This window comes from Myotis davidii, unplaced genomic scaffold (assembly GCF_000327345.1).
Source record: "Myotis davidii unplaced genomic scaffold, ASM32734v1 scaffold655, whole genome shotgun sequence".
NCBI lineage: Eukaryota > Metazoa > Chordata > Mammalia > Chiroptera > Vespertilionidae > Myotis > Myotis davidii.
This window is the reverse complement of record NW_006287547.1, coordinates 407,447-425,769: the sequence shown is the minus strand read 5'-3', so window position 1 is coordinate 425,769 and position 18,323 is coordinate 407,447. Positions and strand designations below refer to the sequence as shown.

The 18,323-nt window shown below is 39.5% G+C and overlaps 1 protein-coding gene across 3 annotated transcripts in view; it reads right to left on the bottom strand.

The window, feature by feature from the left end:
* The window catches only part of CDK1 (cyclin-dependent kinase 1), a 26,785-nt gene extending 17,164 nt beyond the window's left edge, over positions 1-9,621 (bottom strand). The window contains exons 1-4 of one of the 3 annotated variants that reach the window (XM_015561082.1): positions 9,608-9,621; positions 4,649-4,710; positions 1,022-1,178; positions 446-569 (exon numbers count right to left, since the gene is read on the bottom strand). In XM_015561082.1, the coding sequence (XP_015416568.1) occupies positions 446-569; positions 1,022-1,178; positions 4,649-4,685 (318 nt within the window). In that variant the 5' untranslated portion in view covers positions 4,686-4,710; positions 9,608-9,621. Of the gene's footprint in view, positions 1-445; positions 570-1,021; positions 1,179-4,648; positions 4,711-6,770; positions 6,888-9,607 lie in introns of those variants that run through there. The other 2 variants (XM_006759364.1, XM_015561083.1) reach the window with 2 other exon arrangements.
* Positions 9,622-18,323: the final 8,702 nt, after the last annotated feature.

Here is an 18,323-nt window from a genome sequence, read left to right as displayed (position 1 = left end):
TTAAAAAGTATTATGGCTTCTTTTTTAAATATATTTTAGTGATTTTAAGGGTTAGGGGATAGAGAGTTAGAAACACCGATGAGAGAGAAACATCGCTCAGCCGCCTCCTGCACATCTACCACCCGGGATGTGCCCGCAACCCAGGTACATGCCCTTGACTGGAATCGAACCCGGGACCTCTCAGTCCGCAGGCCAACGCTCTATCCACTGAGCCAAACCGGTTTCGGCGACTTTTCATTTTATAATTAGAAGAATCATCTAGTAAAAATGGTTCTTATTCAAATTCTATTCTCTGGACTGTGGAAAGAAAATGAAATACTCTTTTCTTCCTCAATCTACTTTCTAACACTTTTCCCAAGCTACTCCCACACAACAGAGGCGAAATACAGAGCAGGCCCTTTACATTCAGTGAATGAACAATAATAAAATTAGGCAAGTGTCTTACCTTAACAAGTGCAGAATCCATGAACTGACCAGGAGGGATAGAATCCAAGTATTTCTTTAGATCCATGGAAAGATATTCAAAGATGAGATATAACCTGGAATCTTGCATGAGCACATCTTGAAGACTAAAAAATAAAACAATTATATGAAAAAATTGATAAACATTTTTGACTGTTCCAAAATGACACTTTGACCGTTCCAAAATGACATTTCTAAGCTGACTGCTTGTTCAGAGCTTGTCTTTCCATTAAGGTAAATTACGGAAATAAATTTAAAGTAGTATCTGACCTTAATTGTTGCTCACTATATCCAGTCCCCCCAAATTCAGCTAAATACTAACTTGGACCTTTAGAAAGACAACCCGCCCCAAAACACCAGCCCACATATTTAAAAAGGAGAAAGAAACCTTTAACAGCCTGTGTTTTCCTACCGCCAGCATTCTCAATGAACAAAAATAGTAGGGTTCTGTTCCACTCAGCAAGGTTACACAAAAACTAAGCAAATGTAAGTATTTCCACATTGAAATGCACATTTTAAATACTATGCGGAAAATGGTTTAAGTCCAGATATACCATACCTGACTATATTTGGATGACGAAGTTCTTTTAATAGAGAAATTTCCCGAATTGCCGTACTAGGAACCCCTTCCTCTTCACTTTCTAGTCTGATTTTCTTCATGGCTACTATTTGACCTGTAGTTTTGTGTCTACCCTTATACACAACTCCATAGGTACCTGAAATAGACAAAGTAAATGTCTGCTATGGGATACCCTGCAGTGAAATAAGCAAGATTTTGAAAATGATTGAGTCCCATAAGGTGTCACATGTTAGAAATGGCTGCTGTGTCCAGATAGGAAGTATCTTACTCATAATTATACCCTTATCACTTACAAAAAGAAATTGAGGATAGCTGCAACCTACTCCATCTACAATTGAAAAATAGAATTCATGTAGTCATCACAAGCTTTCCATACATTTAAATTACCAGTAATTTTCCAGCACATGTTAGAGCAGAAAATGTATACTTTGCAAACTGAAATTTATCTCTTGTCTTATATCCTACCCCCAATAACATAGGCATAAAATACAATGTAAAGACTTGGGCTCAGGAAATATTACTAACAGGAGTCATTGTGACACTTTCAGAAAACTGTAAAAGGTTCTCTATGAATTTCAAATTGTCAATAACCCTCATCCAGAAAAGAATGTTCTTCAAACAGAACCCACATAAATTGGATTCTAGTAGCAAATTATTTTGTATAAGCTATATCATTTGTCCTTGAAGAGTTTAGAATGTCATACCAACACTCATATATGAAACTTAAGATATTCGGGTGGCTCAAGTGGTTAGAGCGTGAGCTCTCAGACAGAAGGGTTGAGGGCTCATTCACTGGTCAAGAGCAAGTGCTTGGGTTGCAGGTTTGATCCCTGGCATCTAGGTGCACACAGGAGGCAACCAGGCAATGTCACATTGATATCTCTTTCTTTCTCTACTCTCCCTACCTTCTACTCTCTCTAAAAATGATCAATGGAAAAATATCCTCCGGCCCCGCCAGTATGGTACTCTCTAAAAAAGATCAATGGAAAAATATCCTCCGGCCCAGCCAGTATGGCTCAGAGGTTAAGAGTTGACCTATGAACCAGGAGGTGTCAGTTCAATCCCCAGTCAGGGCACACAGCCAGGGTTTCAGGCTCAATCCCCAGTAGAGGGCATGCAGGAAGCAGCTGATCAATGATTCTCACCATGGACGTTTCTTTCTCTCCCTCTCCCTTCCTCTCTGAAATCAATAAAAATATATTTTAAAAAATATCCTTGGGTGAGGATTAACAAAAACAAAACAAACCTACCTTAAGATATTCTTTTGGGGTAGAGAGGAAGAGCCAAAGGGGCATTTTTATCCCCCAAATATCCTTGGGTGAGGATTAACAAAAACAAAATAAAACATAAATAAAACAAACCAACCTTAAGATATTCTTTTGGGGGAGAGAGGAAGAGCCAAAGGGGCATTTTTATCACCCCTTTATACCATATAGATCAGTGGTTCTCAACCTTCTGGCCCTTTAAATACAGTTCCTCATGTTGTGACCAGACCATAAAATTATTTTCGTTGCTACTTCATAACTGTAATGTTGCTACTGTTATGAATCGTAATGTAAATATCTGACATGCAGGGTGTAGGCGACCCTTGTGAAAGGGTCGTTCAGCTGCCAAAGGTGTTGCGACCCACAGGTTAAGAACTGCTGATATAGATAAACATTCTTTAAAAACCTCTAATGAAATTACTATAGATAGGGGATGATATATATTACTGGTTTTAAAGCAGCTTAAATATGTACACATGACAGATCATTTCAACCTAGGGTAACTAAATAAAAAGTTTCTTTAAATTAGTTTAATAGTGAATTATCTAAACCAGTACAGACAATTTAGGTAAACATATTTATCGTCTTAAAAATAATTTTAGGCGACTAAAAGTATATTATGTAACTTAACATAATTCTACTGCTCTAACTTCTCCCAACATATATATAAGTCAATAATCAATACTTATCAAAATATTGTTTTAATTAGAATATTGTTTAGTAGTAGAATATAAGATTATTGGGCAGGGAGGTTGTCAGGGAACTATCAGAATAATTTCAATTTTCTTGAAATGTGAACATTATAAGATTATTGGGCAGGGAGGTTGTCAGGGACTCATCAGAATAATTTCAATTTTCTTGAAATGTGAACATTTGTGTTTAAGTTATTATATAAAGAACATATCTATGCCCTAACCCAGTGATGGCGAACCTATGACACGCGTGTCAGAGGTGACACACAAACTCATTTTTTTGGTTGATTTTTCTGTTAAATGGCACAAGTCTTTGTTTTACTATGGTTGAAAATATCAAAAAATTTCTATATGTGACATGGCACCAGAGTTAAGTTAGGGTTTTTCAAAATGCTGACATGCCAAGGTCAAAAGCTTCGCCATCACTACCCTAACCGGTTTGTCTCAGTGGATAGAGCGTCAGCCTGCGGACTCAAGGGTCCCAGGTTCAATTCCGGTCAAGGGCATGTATCTTGGTTGCGGGCACATCCCCAGACAGAAGGGAGTGAGCAGAAGGCAGCTGATCGATGTTTCTCTCTCATCAATGTTTCTAGCTCTCTATCCCTCTCCCTTCCTCTCTGTAACAAATCAATAAAATATACATATATAAAAAAAGAACATATCTATAATAAAAGTATAATATGCTAATTAGACTGGACAGCTGTACCACCTTCCAGATACACAAATTTCGTGCATTGGGCCTCTAGTATATATGTCTTAATGCACATTAATACAGGCAGTCCTCGGGTTACATCAGACTCAATATATGTCGGTTCGTGGTTACCATGGTTACGTTGCCATCTCCCAATTATTGGGCATGTATCTTGGTTGCGGGCACATCCCCAGACAGAAGGGAGTGAGCAGAAGGCAGCTGATCGATGTTTCTCTCTCATCAATGTTTCTAGCTCTCTATCCCTCTCCCTTCCTCTCTGTAACAAATCAATAAAATATACATATATAAAAAAAGAACATATCTATAATAAAAGTATAATATGCTAATTAGACTGGACAGCTGTACCACCTTCCAGATATCCTTCTGGATGAAGCCAGGGCTGCGAGGGCCGAGCCCCTTGCACAAATTTTGTGCATTAGGCCTCTAGTATATATGTCGTAAGGCACACTAGTACAGGCAGTCCTTGGGTTACATCAGACTCAATATAGTCGTTTCGTGGTTACGATGGTTACATTGCCATCTCCCATTTATTTATAAAAAAAAAAAGTTCCATCATTTCAACGTATGTACATATGTGCTTTATGGTTTTTATTATTTATTTACCACAAGTAAAGGTCAGGCATTGTTATCTTTCTTTAGAATCTTTTTTTTTTTACTGTTTCACTTCATTTGTTGTGTGGATGTGCTCCATGTGAGTGACGTAGGTGCATATGTAGGTGTTCGTGAGTGACGTAGGTGCATATGTAGGTGGGTTCCGACTTACGGCGAGAATCAATTTAAGTTGCGCCGTAGGAACAGATCTCCGACGTAACCTGAGGACCTACTGCAGTGAAAGATACTTTAAAGGTTGGATTTTAATAAATATTTACACGTCTTTATGTCACAGAAGTTATAGCATCATTAGTCATTTAAAACTTTTATGTGAAAAAGCACTCACCTTCTCCAATTTTCTCTATTTTGGTATAGTCATCCATAGTCAATTAATAGTTATGGCAGATGCTAAAATGAGAGGAAAAAATCATTTGATTATATGCCACAAATTCAAATGGTGGGTGGTTTTAAGTTATTAATGAGATACTATATTAAAGCATTTTTCACAGTGCCTGATGCAATATTAATTTTCCACAAATATTAGTTATTGTATTAAAGCAATATTTGTAAGGGAAACAACTCCTGCAATAAAACATTCCCACAACTTCTTAGCTCCTTCAATGCTGGAAATATTTGTATATCTTATACCAGTGATTTAGCTTCTTCTAATCAAATAAAACTTCAAATTCACACATCAATTTATCTCTCCTTCCCAAACAGAAACCAGAAGTATGTTTTCTTATGGAACACTTCTAAGGAGCACCATTGTGTGCCATTATACTCAGGTAGTTCAACGAATAATGTTATTTGACTGAATTTTTACTGCTTTATGATTTTATGAAGATAATTTTAAGACATGAGTAGGGACCTAAAATGTGCTCACACTGCTCACTCATTAGAAAAATTGTTAAAAGCTTAAGTGTTTAAATTGCTCAAGTGAGCTTTCATCTTTCTCCTGTTTTCAGCAGTCACATACAGGAACATGATTAAGACACTTTCAAGGCAATTTTGAAAGAAGGGAATATCACTTAGCACCCTAAAGGAAAAGGTGCAATTCCACAGGTAATTATACTGTATAGAATCTTCTTAAGAACAAAAAAACCAAACCTATACTTGAATCACAAAGAATGGTTTAAAAAAAAAAAAGAAAAAAGCTGAAATGCTGCTGACAACCACTCAAGGCTGCCTCAGCAACTTTGCCAATGAAACTTTAGAAAATTAAGGTAATTATGCTTTGGGCTTCTAACACACCCACTACTGATAAGATTACATGTAAGTCACCGAGTAATTGCCCCTTAAGTCCTATTTCTCGGATTCATCTTCAACATCATTCCGGAAATAAGTAGAGAGAAGTCATCTTTTTAGGTCAGTTTTCTAAAAATCAACAAAACTGGACTACATTGGTCATCCGGGCCAATCTTAAAAATGTTTAATTTTACGAAATGGCAATGGGCGACTAAGATAGTTGGCCTTTCTTCAATATCCAGATGCAATGTCTAATGCACACATTTGCTGAGCTCGCTTCGAACACACTGCTTAAAAACGAACTCAGTTTCAAAGCTGCACGCCGTTCCTCCGCTTTCCGGTTGTAACATTTCAAAAATAAAGGATGAGCAAGCTCAGCCCCTCTGAGTGCCTCCGAGGGCTCCGCGCTCGTAGCTGCAGCGCGTGCGCCACCCCTGGCTTCCCCACCCCCCAGACTCCCAAGTCTTTAAAAGAATGTCGTGCAACATTAGTATTAAGTAAAGAATGAGTATGAAATAAAGGATATTAAAAACCCACATAGGCACCTATCTGTCGGCATTTCTGAGCTTATCACTTTTTGCTAATCCCAGAGTTTATAACATCACCACCAAGCATCCAATAAAAACGAAGAAACACAAGTTCCCCCTGGCTGTGTGCCTTGGCTAAACGTTGTTCAAAGCTGTAGGTGGGCAAGGCCATACGGGCACAGGGGCAAGTCAGAGAAGGCCCCGTTAGTTCACCGGGGCGGCTTCCCGGGAGGCCTGGGTGCAAGGCCTGGCGTGGGTGCTGGCCCAGGTGGGTCTTGCTTTCATCCCCCCGGAGCAGAGCGCCAGGCCCCAGGGCCGACCTGGCACTGCACCGGGCAAACCCTCCGCGCGTTCGAGACAAACAAAGCACGGGCTCCGCATCCAACCGTGACCCGAAAGCCTCCGTAACCAGGTGAGCGGCCTCCTCCTGGCAACAGCCGCCCGCGACGCGAGAGGGCCGCCGCTCGGGTGCCAGGGGCAGCCCCTGCCCTCCCCGGGGTAGCCCGCCCGCGCAGAGCTCCCCCAGGGGTCCCAGATATCGGCCACGGCCCAGCCTCCCCGCCGGGCCCCACGCAGACCCCAGCTGCCCGGCCAGCCTCCGGAGAACCACCCGATTCCTCCAAGCTCCCCCTCCGAGTATCCCCGAGTCGACCCCTGTGAGCCCCACAGGCATGACCCTGACCCCGGCCACTCTACCCGGCAAGCGACCCCGCGGCGAAAGCGGCTGCGGCTACCACGGCGGCGTCACTTTGTCCTTAACTTCCCAGTTCCAGCTCTGAAGCTAAGTGCGAGCAGTTTCAAACTCACCGCGCTCCGCATCTACCAATCAGGTGGCCCGTAGACTTTCAAAGCAGCCAATCAGAGCCCAGTCACGCTAGGGCTGGGCTTCCCCGGTGGCTAGAGCGCGAAAGGAAAGGAAAACGGCGGCTGCAGAAAAAGCAGCAGGGCGGGCGCCAAGTGCATCGTCCCACTGTTTCTAGGCACCAGAAACTGTTCTTTCTGTTTGTTGGTTTTTTCACCTGCCAATACATATTAGCACAATTAAAACTTAGTATACACAAATAGCTCATCGCAAAAGTGATACTGCACTTGCATCCAGATTCCATTCCTTTCACTTTTAATGCTTAAAACCTCCTGTATATTGATGTTTTTCTAATTAGATGACTTTCAGGCTGGGCCGAAGAAAGATAGTGGAATAAAAAAAAACACCCCTATATGCATAATACATAGACACAAACGACAGTGTGATGATAGCCAGGGGGGAAGGAGGGGAGAGGTTAGGTGGAGGTGGGCAAAGGCCAGGGAAATGAGGATGGAAAGAGACTCTCCCTCTCCCTTCCTCTCTGAAATCAACAAAAATATATTTTTAAAAATATCCTTGGGTGAGGATTAACAAAAACAAAACAAAACAAACCAACCTTAAGATACTCTGTTGGGGCAGAGGGGAAGAGTCAAAGAGATATTTTTACCCCCATTTATACCATATAGATAAAAACATTCTCTAAAAACCTCTAATGAAATTACTACAGATAGGGAATGAATGATTATATATTATTGGTTTTAAAGCAGCTTAAATATGTACAAATGACAGGTCATTTTAACCTAGGGTAACTAGATAAAAAGTTCATTTAAATTAGTTTAATAGTGAATTATCTAAACCAGTTCAGACAATTTAGGTAAACGTATTTATCATCTTAAAAATAATTTTAGGTGACTAAAAGTATGTTATGAAACTTAACATAATCCTACTGACCTAACTTCTCCCCCCCCAACACATATATAAGATGTCAATAATCAATACTTATCAAAATAGAAATTTTTGTTTTAATTAAAATATTGCTTGTGGCTATGGGCATACACTATGCAGTGTACAGATAATATTTATTGAGTTGTACATTTGAAACCTATATGGTTTTGTGAACCCACATCACCCCAATAAATTCAATAAAAAAATACATAAGGTAATGGAAAACTCAAAGACAATGTAAAGAATATGTATGTTATATATAACCATGCTTTGTTTTTACCTCACTTTTTATTATATTTTTTATTTATTTAAAAATTTTACTTATTTAAAAATTAAGAGCAACATTTTACATTTTTTACATTTTAAAATATTTGCACATCAGTATTTTAAATGTCGTTTAAAAGAAAAATAAATCACAATTCTATAAGGGAAGACAAAAGAGATCTAAATTATACTTTACATAACCCAGTATCAAAAACTCTTTCTTTCATGGCACTCTTCCATATCTTTAAGAGAGATTTCTTCACTTGAACATCATTCTTAAATTCTGAAGAAAATAAAACAGTAAAATAGAACTGCAGATAATAAGAGTCCCCTAGTAAGGATTTCTCTTTGCAGAACAAAGACTGATTAGCATGACCTCTTACTAATATGTATTAAATGACCCAGATTAGGAAAAGGAATAAAACTAGTATATCACATGCATTTTAGTGTTTAATACATTTTCACACAATGAGTAGCATCTGTCATCTGACCCCATATGTGGCACAAATTTTATGTTCCTAGGTGACAGAGGTAGAGTACTCATAGTGGAGGTAGGAGTTTGGAAAATCTGTCTGAAACTAATAACTTTTAAAACTTACTTTTAAAATCCCAAATTCGCATTTTAAATAAAACCCCACTACCCCGGAGAAATGCTCTAGGAAAGAAGTCTGTTCCCTGCTAGGTTAAGGTACTAACTTGATATATCTTTCTCTCTGGGAGGCCTACGCCACAAATTTAATTTCTATCATCTAAAAACAGGCAGTAATTCATTATATCCACGTTACATTCAACATAAAGAAGACACAAGTTTCTACAGCTGTGATGCTAGATTTTTAAATTTAACTCAGTTATCTTTGTTTTTGAAGTTTCGGGGTTTATTGTAAATTCATGCTATTGTAAATTCATCCTACTGTTTCTTGCACTTTGGGCCTTTGAATTCAGTGTCTCTAAAGTGCAACGCTGTGTTTTATAGACAGGAAAATGAATCAGATACAATTCCTGTTACAGGCGTGGGGTGGGTAAACACAATGGTTACTTAGAATTCTCTTCTGGCACTTATGTCGTAAACTGCTATAAGGTGATATGAGAACATAGAGGAGGAGATTACTAACTAATTCAAACAGCGGGAGTGGCATTTGAACAAACAATGGAGGAAAATTTTCACGTTTATATTTTGGTAAACTCCATTTAAAGGGGAAAGGACAGATCAGTGGGGACTGAACACCAAGTTTTTGTTTTGTTTTTAGACATAAGTATTGCTGTGGACTGAGTTATATATATCCCCTCTCCCCCAAGAAATTAATGCATCGAAGCTCCAAATCCTAATATGATGCTATTTAGAGGTAGAGGTTTTGGGGAGATGATTAGGATGAAATAAGACCATGAAGTTCAAGTCCTTATTATGGAATTAGTCCTTTTATATGAAAAGACATCAGAGAGCTCAATTATGTGAAGACACAGCAAGAGGGCTCCATGTGTAAGCCAGGAAGAGAGCTCTCATCAGACTCAACCATACTGGCACCTTGGTTGCAGACTTCTAGCCTCCAGGACTGGGAGGAAATGAATTTCTGTTGTTTAAGCCACCCAGTCCGTGCTATTTTGCTATGGCAGCCCAATGGACTAATGCAACTATTTTTTTCAGATACAAATGTCTGAGAAACAGTTGCTTGTAACCATCCTGGTCCCCTCCTTATTAGTCATTTTGCTTCCCATGATTTCAGTTACCTACAGTCTGCCACGATCCAAAAATGTTAAATGGAAATTTCCAGAAATAAACAATTCATAAGTTTTAAAACACACGCCATTCTGAGCAGTGTGATGAAATCTCGTGTGGTCCCACACAGACGAGAATCATCCCTTTGTCCGCATGTCCAGGCAGTAGACACTCCCCACGCCCAGTTGGTCACTCAGTAACCATCTTGCTTATCAGATCAACTGTCACGGTATCGCAGCGCTTGTGTTCAGGTAACTATTATTTTACCTAATAATGGCCCAAAGCCCAAGAGTAGTGATGCTGGCGATTTGGACATTGGCCAAGGAGAAGACATAGAGTGTTTCCTTTAGTGAAAATGTGGAAGTTCTGGACTTTATCAGGAAAGAACAAAACAGTATGCTGAGGTTGCTAAGATCTAGGGAGGTAGGAAAAGGAAATTCAGGCTAGTTTTGCTGTCGCACCTCAAACTGCAAAAGTTATGGCCATAGTGTGTGGTAAGTGCTTAGCTAAGATGAACAAGACGTTATACTTTATCATAGGTATCTATGTGTAAAAACAGTATATCTATAAAGTTTCAATACTGTTCGAGGTTTCAGGCATCTGCTGGAAGTCTTGGAACATATCCCCTGCAAATAAGGGACGACTACTGTACATCAAATACCCTGGGAAGTGATGCCAGAAACTAATAACAATGTGCTTCCTGCCCTTGTCTGTGGCTTTGGGCAAGTCCCTTTGTTTTTCTGTCTTCATGTATTCAATTATAGTACCTAGTTGTGTCATGTTAAGTATAAAATGAGGTAATCCATGTAACATGTACTTAGGTCAATGCCCAGCCCGCAGTAGGCACTTCATTTGTTTGATTTTTCCCAATCATGTTGATCACTTTCTATCCCTCACAAAAAGAGCTCTCTCTGGTGCGAGGCACTGGAACAGAGACCTGAGGGAATTGCTGGGGAGTCACAGAACAGCGGGGAAGGACTCTGGAGGAGCCAGATAAGGCTTCCCCAATGGCAAGATCCTTGTGCTGGGCCGTGTAGAAAAGCTGGTGTCAGTGTAAATGGGAACTGAAGGAGAGGAGCCTGGGTAGGGAACAGCAAAGGGAACAGCAGGGCCAGAGAGGCACAGGCTTGCGTGGGACTTACAAAGGGAGCTTGGTAAAGCTCAACGAATGGTGCATTTGAAGTAATTCTTGGAATATGAATAAAAGTTGGCAAATAGAAATGGAAGAAGGAATTTGGTGGGATGGGGATGACTATGTGGGAGGCATTCTCGATAGAAAGAGGAGAAAGAGGGCAGGTTTGGAGAACATCCAGGAGTAAATGGGGCTGGAGGTTAGAGCCAGAAGAGGGAGTTAAGGGGTAGAAGGGTGGGAAGGAGAATTGGATTCATATTGTGAAGAGTTTTGGAAGTCACTGGGGGGAGGTTTACTAGCAGCACTTCAAAGAGTCCAATGGGAACAACTAAAGGTTTTTTCGTTTGATTGAGCAGGGGAGGGATAGGATTGCGTTCTCCCTTTAAACAGATTAATCTGGCAGAAATGTGGGAAGAGAGAGAAGCAATAATGCCAGTTAAAAGGTCATTTCCTGCAGGAGTTCATGATACCTAAAGCTGGGACCAACTCTGTAAAGCTGATATTTATAAATCTACGTATACTTGTGTGTGTGTGTGTGTGTGTGTGAGTGAAAACTGCTGAGAAAGAGAGAGAGAGAGAGAGAGAGAGAGAACGCTCTGGAAGCAATGAGGTAAGGATACTATGACTATCATTCCACTAGAGGGTAGTAGAGACAAATTGGTAAAATTGATGAAGCTGCTATTATCCAAGTATCAAGCCAAGTATTTTTTTTTTCTTGTTTATATTTTGTACTAATTGCAAACACAATTCAATTATTCCATGGCTAAGAAAGGTGTGACCAGTACATTTAGTGAAATGTAGCTCTAGACCAGTTAGTACATTTTGAATAAGTCAATAAAGCTGAATTGGCAAGGCCAGAAAACGAGTTCACATTTAGCCTTTTTACAATAACCAATGTCTTACTATGGCCTTGAATGGAAACTTTTCTTTTCACTTGAATATTACATCCAAGTCTCTCATTGATTAAAGTACAAGAAGAAAAAGAAAAAGAAAGAAATATTGGTAAAAGTTAATTCTGGTGTGTACGCTTGGTTAGATAATGTAAGTTGAAAAAAGCTTACTTTTGGTATACTTATTTACAGTTAATAGTCTAAAATATATATTGCTATGTTGTATATGTATATTGCTATATTTTATACACACACATGCATTCTTTTGAAAAGCAACACAGCAATAAAGAACTATAATGCCCATATTGGTTGTTTTTTAACATTTAATATATCCTCTAACATTATTTTATCGCAAGGAAATAATTCTATATGAATAAAAGTCATACACTTGAAAAAAATTATTACAACATTTTTGGTAGTAAAAATTTAGAGGCAGCCTAGATATCTAGGAGGGAAATGGTTAAATAGGTAATTTTGATATTTCCTTTAATCAAATACCACACATTCAGACACATACACTGTGATTGTAGGGTTAGAAAAGCATGAATTACAATAAAAGGAAATTAACACAGAATTGTTCTCATTGATGGGATGCGTGGTCAATTTAAAAACATTATCATCCAACTAGTTTTATGTTGTCTTTACAATATCCACATACCAAAGAGAAAATATACTGCAGCTAACATTTTTACCTACAATTTTAAGATACTGCCATTTGACTTAACACTTTCAAGCCTTCACAATGCAAAGATCACCATATATTCAACCTTTAGTCAGAATAATTCTCAATTACCTTAACTTGTTAAAATAACTTTTAAACACTTGCAAAGGCAATAATCATAGCATTTATAGAATAATAATATATTAGAGTTGATGGAGCTTTACAGATCATCGAATGAGAAAGGAAGAGAATGTTAAGGAGATTAAATGTTTACGTCCCCCTGTTTCCTGAGCTTTGTGTATTTGTTTTATTTAAGCTTTTGATAATAAACAGTGTAACTCTCAATATGAAGGAAATTATTTGTGTGTGTGTGTGTGTGTGTGTAGATAAATAGATAAAGTAAATCAGTGTAAATGTTTCAGTATGGCAATAATAGCTACTACTACCTTGTAGAACATTCAGAGTTACACCAGGAACTGTGCTAAGCACTTTAAATACACTATCTTTAAAGATGCTGCAATGCTATTTGTGAAGATCCAGCTTCAGATGAGGAAACTGAGATCTAGAGAGCTTGAATAATTAGCCCATGTCAGACAGCTAGTAAGAGGCAGAATGGAGACTTGAATTCAGGATTTTCTGACTCCAAAGCCCAGCTTCTCTACCACTGTGCAACATTCCACTTATCCTATATAATAAAAGCATAATATGCAAATTGGCTGATCAGCAGGACAACCAGTCAGCAGGGGGCAGGGCTGGCAAGCAGGCAGCACCAGGCCAGTCAAGGCATGTGCCAGCAGGCAGAGGGAGGGGACCTTTATCAAGGGTGGCAGAGGCCAGTGGCGGCAGAGCGGAGATCGGGATGGAGGTGGGGTGGAAGGGGCAGCCGCTTGCCAACCGGTGCCATCCCCTGATCAGCCTGCCTGGTGGCCTCCCACAGAGGGAAGCCAGACTATGGCTTAGGCCTGCTCCCCACGAAGCTGTCAGTCAGACATTGTACAGAGAGGAAAGGAGAGGGGTAGTTAGAAACATCGATAAGAGAGAAACATCGATCAGCTGCCTCCTGCACACTCCCTACTGGGGATGTGCCCACAACCAAGGTACATGCCCTTGACTGGAATCAAACCTGGGACCTTTCAGTCCGCAGGCCAACACTGTATCCGCTGAGCCAAACCAGTTAGGGCTATATTTAGTCCTCTTATACTATGTAACCTAATGATAATTTCATTCCCATTGGTGTCTCCTTAAAGAAGAGAAGTGTATCATTTGCTTGAAATAAGAATGTAATTAAAAAGATCGAATCATTGATCAATAGTAGAGCATTTAAAGTAGTTGTCCATTATTCTAGGAACAACACAATTTTAAGCTCCAGATGAAAGGGATAAAAAAATTTAGAGCCCATCCTCAAAAAACTGTAGGTCCAGCTTTTCTCCCATCAGTAGAATTTTCCACTCAAGGTACATTGAGTGTTTTTGTGGGAGTAGGTTGCTGATGCCCTAAGAACACAGAAGTGGATTAACATTGTCCTTGTTTCTTGACACACTCTCATAATTGGTGCATTTATGGCCATCTTTATTCATATAATTATTAATTTATAGCAATAACATAATAAGTACCCATGAAACCACACCCAACATTAAAACTGGGTCCATAACAAAAGCTTCCATATGTGATTCTCTTTGCATCATTGCATTCTGCCACTACCCAACCCCAGCCAACTGCCATCCTGAATCATCACTTTTGCTTGCATTTTTAGTTTTGTCTCTTATCGTACAACCTAAGGAATGTGCATGTGTAGTTCCCTTCAACTTCTTATTTTAAAAATGTAAAGCTAAAAAAGTTGAGAGTAGTAACAATAAAACCCATATACCCTTCACCCAGATGCGCCAATTGTTATCATTTTGTCAAATTTGCGATCCCTTTATCTTCTCCCTCCTTGCAAGAGTCAGTACTGAACTAGTTCAGTGAGTGAGCTTGGAAGTGAATCTTCTGCCAGGATTTGAGGACGAAGTTATACTTGTCCAGGAATTTGTACATTGGGTCCAATTTTCCAAATGGTTGGCATACAGGGGATAATAGTGTTCTCATGACATTTTTACATCTCCTGTATTTCTATAAACTGTTTTAATTAATCATACTCCTTATTTGTAGTGTCTCTCTTTTTTTCCCCTAGTATAATCTTGTCAGAGGTTTGTCATTTTGTTTTTGTTTTTTAAGAACTGATGTTTGGTTTGTTAACATTCTTTCTTGTATCTTCTTTTTATAATTATTTTTTTTTTCAAATTTTATTTTTTATTACAAAGGGTATTACATATGTGTCCTTTTTATAATTATTGATTCTGCTCTTTTTTGTATTATCTCTTTCTTCTGATGCATTAACTTTTAGCACCTGGTCTTTCCTAGTACAAGTATTAATATCTAAAATGACTCTCCTAACATCACTACTGCTGTATCCTGTAAGCTTTGTTATATACTATTTTAATTTTTGAACATATTGAATACAGTAAAAATAACTGTTTAGATGTGATTTTCTGCTAATTCTAACACCTATGTCAACTCTATTTCATTTCCAGTTATTTTCTTCAATATTGGTTGTATTTTCCTGCTTCTTTGCATGCCTGGTAATTTTTTACTGTGTCAGACATTATGAATTTTACCTTTTTGTGGGCTGGATACTTTCCTATTCCTATAAAAATTTCTGAGATCTATTCTGAGATGCAGGGAACTTCCTTGGAAACAGTTTGATCCTCTCTAGTCCTGCTTTTATAATTTGTTGAGCAGGACCAGAGCTGTGTTTAATTATATTATTACTAGAGGCCCGGTGCACGAAATTTGTGCATGGCAGCAGGGGGAGGGGGTTTCTTCAGCCCGGCCTGCACCCTCTCCAACCTGGGACCCCTGTGTGCCTGATCCTGATCGCCCCTAACTGCCTCTGCCTTTCAGCCTGATGCTTCTAACTACCCTAACTGCTCTCCCTTGCTGGCCTGATCACCTTAACTGTTCTCCCCTGCTGGCCTGATCACCTTAACTGTTCTCCCCTGCTGGCCTGATCACCTTAACTGCTCTCCCCTGCTGGCCTGATCGCCCCTAACTGCCTCTGCCTGCCAGCCTGATCCTTTTAACTACCCTAACTGCTCTCCCCTATTGGCCTGATCACCTTAACTGCTATCTCCTGCTGGCCTGATTGCCCCTAACTGCCTCGGCCCCTGCCACCTTGACTTTTTCCAGAAGCATGTCTGGTCTAATTAGCATATTATCCTTTTATTAGTATAGATATTACATGATTGTATTATTATAAAGCATTGGCTCATGTGATGATGGAGGCTGAGAAGTCTCAAGGCCTGTAGTCAGTAAGCAGGAGATTAGGAGGTCGATGGTGTAAATTCCAATCTGAATGCTGGCAGGTGGAAACCCAACAAAAGGCCACGTTTAAGTTTAAGTCCAAAGGTAGGAGAAGACCAAGGTCCCAGCTTCAAAGACAGTCCAATGACAGGAATTCCCCCTTATGTGGGGAAGGGCAGCCTTTTTCTACTCAGGCCTTCAAATGATTACGCGATATCATGGCCATTAGGCAGAGGCATCTGCTTCACTCAGTCTACCAATTCGAATGTTCATCTCACTCAGAAACACCCTCAAAGACACATCCAGAACAATGTCTGACCAAATAGCTGGTCACTCCAATGGCCCGTCAAGTGGACACATAAAATTAACCATCACAATGGTGCCTTTCCTACCCTCCTATAGTTTCCTCACATACAAGTGCTGGTCAGTGCTCTCAAGAATCCTTGTTGGAGACCTTCTGCAGATTTCTAGGGTGCTCTGTACATCCCTCTCCTTCCCAGAACCTTGATTCTGCAAATGCTAGCCACGGTGGTCTCTCTCCCTGGACTTTCAGCTTTGTCTCTTCAACTCAGGGAGCCGAATGGCCTCGGTCCGGGCCTCCCCTCCCTACACCACAGACTAGAAACTCTCTCAAGACAGCAAACTGGGACAATCAATGGCCCCGCTGCATTCCCATCTCTCAAGGTTCACTGTTTTAAGTTGCCTGATGTTCAGTGTTTTGAAAACTGTTTCATATATTTTATGTTTTATTATTTCTTTGGCTGTGTGAGGTGAGAGGATAAATTCAGTAAATGTTACTCCAAGCTCCCAAGCAGAAACCTCTGCAGTGGTCTAGCTTTTATTTTCAAATGTCCAGGATGATATTTTTTTCTTTAGCCAGAATTATTTAGAAGTGTGTTTTAAAAATTCGTTTATTGTTTTTAAATTAATTTTTAAACTTAAAACAGAAAACCTACTTTTATGGCACTTCATCGTTAATTTTGTTGATTTTTGCTTTATAGCTTAATACATGATTAAATTTTGTAAATGCTCCATGTGAATTAGAGGAGGCCTGGTATTTTCTAATCTTCTACATAGAATTATATATCCAGTCATTAAATTCAGCCTCACTAATTGTGTTGTTTAGACTCTTTATCACTGTTGAATTTTTGACAGCCACTTCTAAATAGTTGAGACAAATGTGTTGAAATTTCTCATAAAAATAGTTGGATTTATCAATTTGTACCTGTAATTCTATCAAATTTTATTCCTTTTCTGTGGATATTTTATTATACACTACAGCTTTAGTTATGCTATCTCTTCTTCGTGAATTGTACCTCTAATCATTATATAGTAACCATATTTTTTCTTAACAATGCTTTTGCTATTAAAGTCTATATCAAAACTGTCTGATGGAAATATTCTGTGAAACACATATGTACTTTTCCAGTTTTCTAGTGGCTTCATTATAAAGGTAAAATAAACAGGGAACATCAATTTTAATAATACACTTAACATATTAAAAATATGAATTGCCTGGCCTGGTAGCTCAGTTTGTTAGAGCATCATCCTGATGCACCGAGGTTCTGGGTTCAATCCCCAGTCAGGGCACATATAAAAAATCAACCACTGAATGCATAAGTAAGTGGAACAACGAATCAATGTTTCTTTCTCTCTCTCCCTTCCTTTCTTCTCAAATCAATAAAAATTATTTGGTTCATTATTGATTCACAAAACATATTTCTTTGCTATACAGACATAATGTATGTGACCTCTGTGAGGCATTCGATACTGTTTCTTTTGAGACTGTTTTAAGGGATGAATCCTTCCCAACGCCAGCCTCCCTGTGTTAAGTGGTTTTCCTCTTGGCACTGGTTTCTGCCTGTAGATCTCCTTCACTGGCTGATTTCTTTCTCTCCATCATAATTCTCAGAGATTCATTCTGGGCACCCTCTTCTCACTCTACTCTTTCCTTGCATGGTCTCGTTGAACCCTAGAGTTACAGCTACCACCTATATAATGATAATGACTAAATGCATGTTTGCAATTCTCACCTCTCTTCGGAACTCCAGGCTTAGTACCTTACGGGCATCTCTACCTGGAGTTCCCACAAGCACTCCATCTCATCAAATAGAGTCTCTCCATTGTCAACCACTCCTGGATTTCAATGTTGATTTTAACTGATGGTTTTCCTCCCCAGTCACAGCTAATGCGGCATGTCCACGTTCCTTTATTTCCATTCTTACTGCTACTTCCTTAGTTTAGTTCTCATCAATTCTTAAGGCTTTCAATAACTGCCAACTGGTTGTCTCCTCTCCGCTATCTCCTCAGTCTGCGCAGCCATGTCATTACTTTCCTTAAAAGTACTCAGCAGCCGAAGCCTGTTTGGCTCAGTGGATGGAGCGTCAGCCTGCGGACTGAGGGATCCCGGGTTCGATTCCAGTCAAGGGCATGTGCCTTGGTTGCGGGCATATCCCCAGTGGGAGATGTGCAGGGGGCAGCTGATCGATGTTTCTCTCTCAT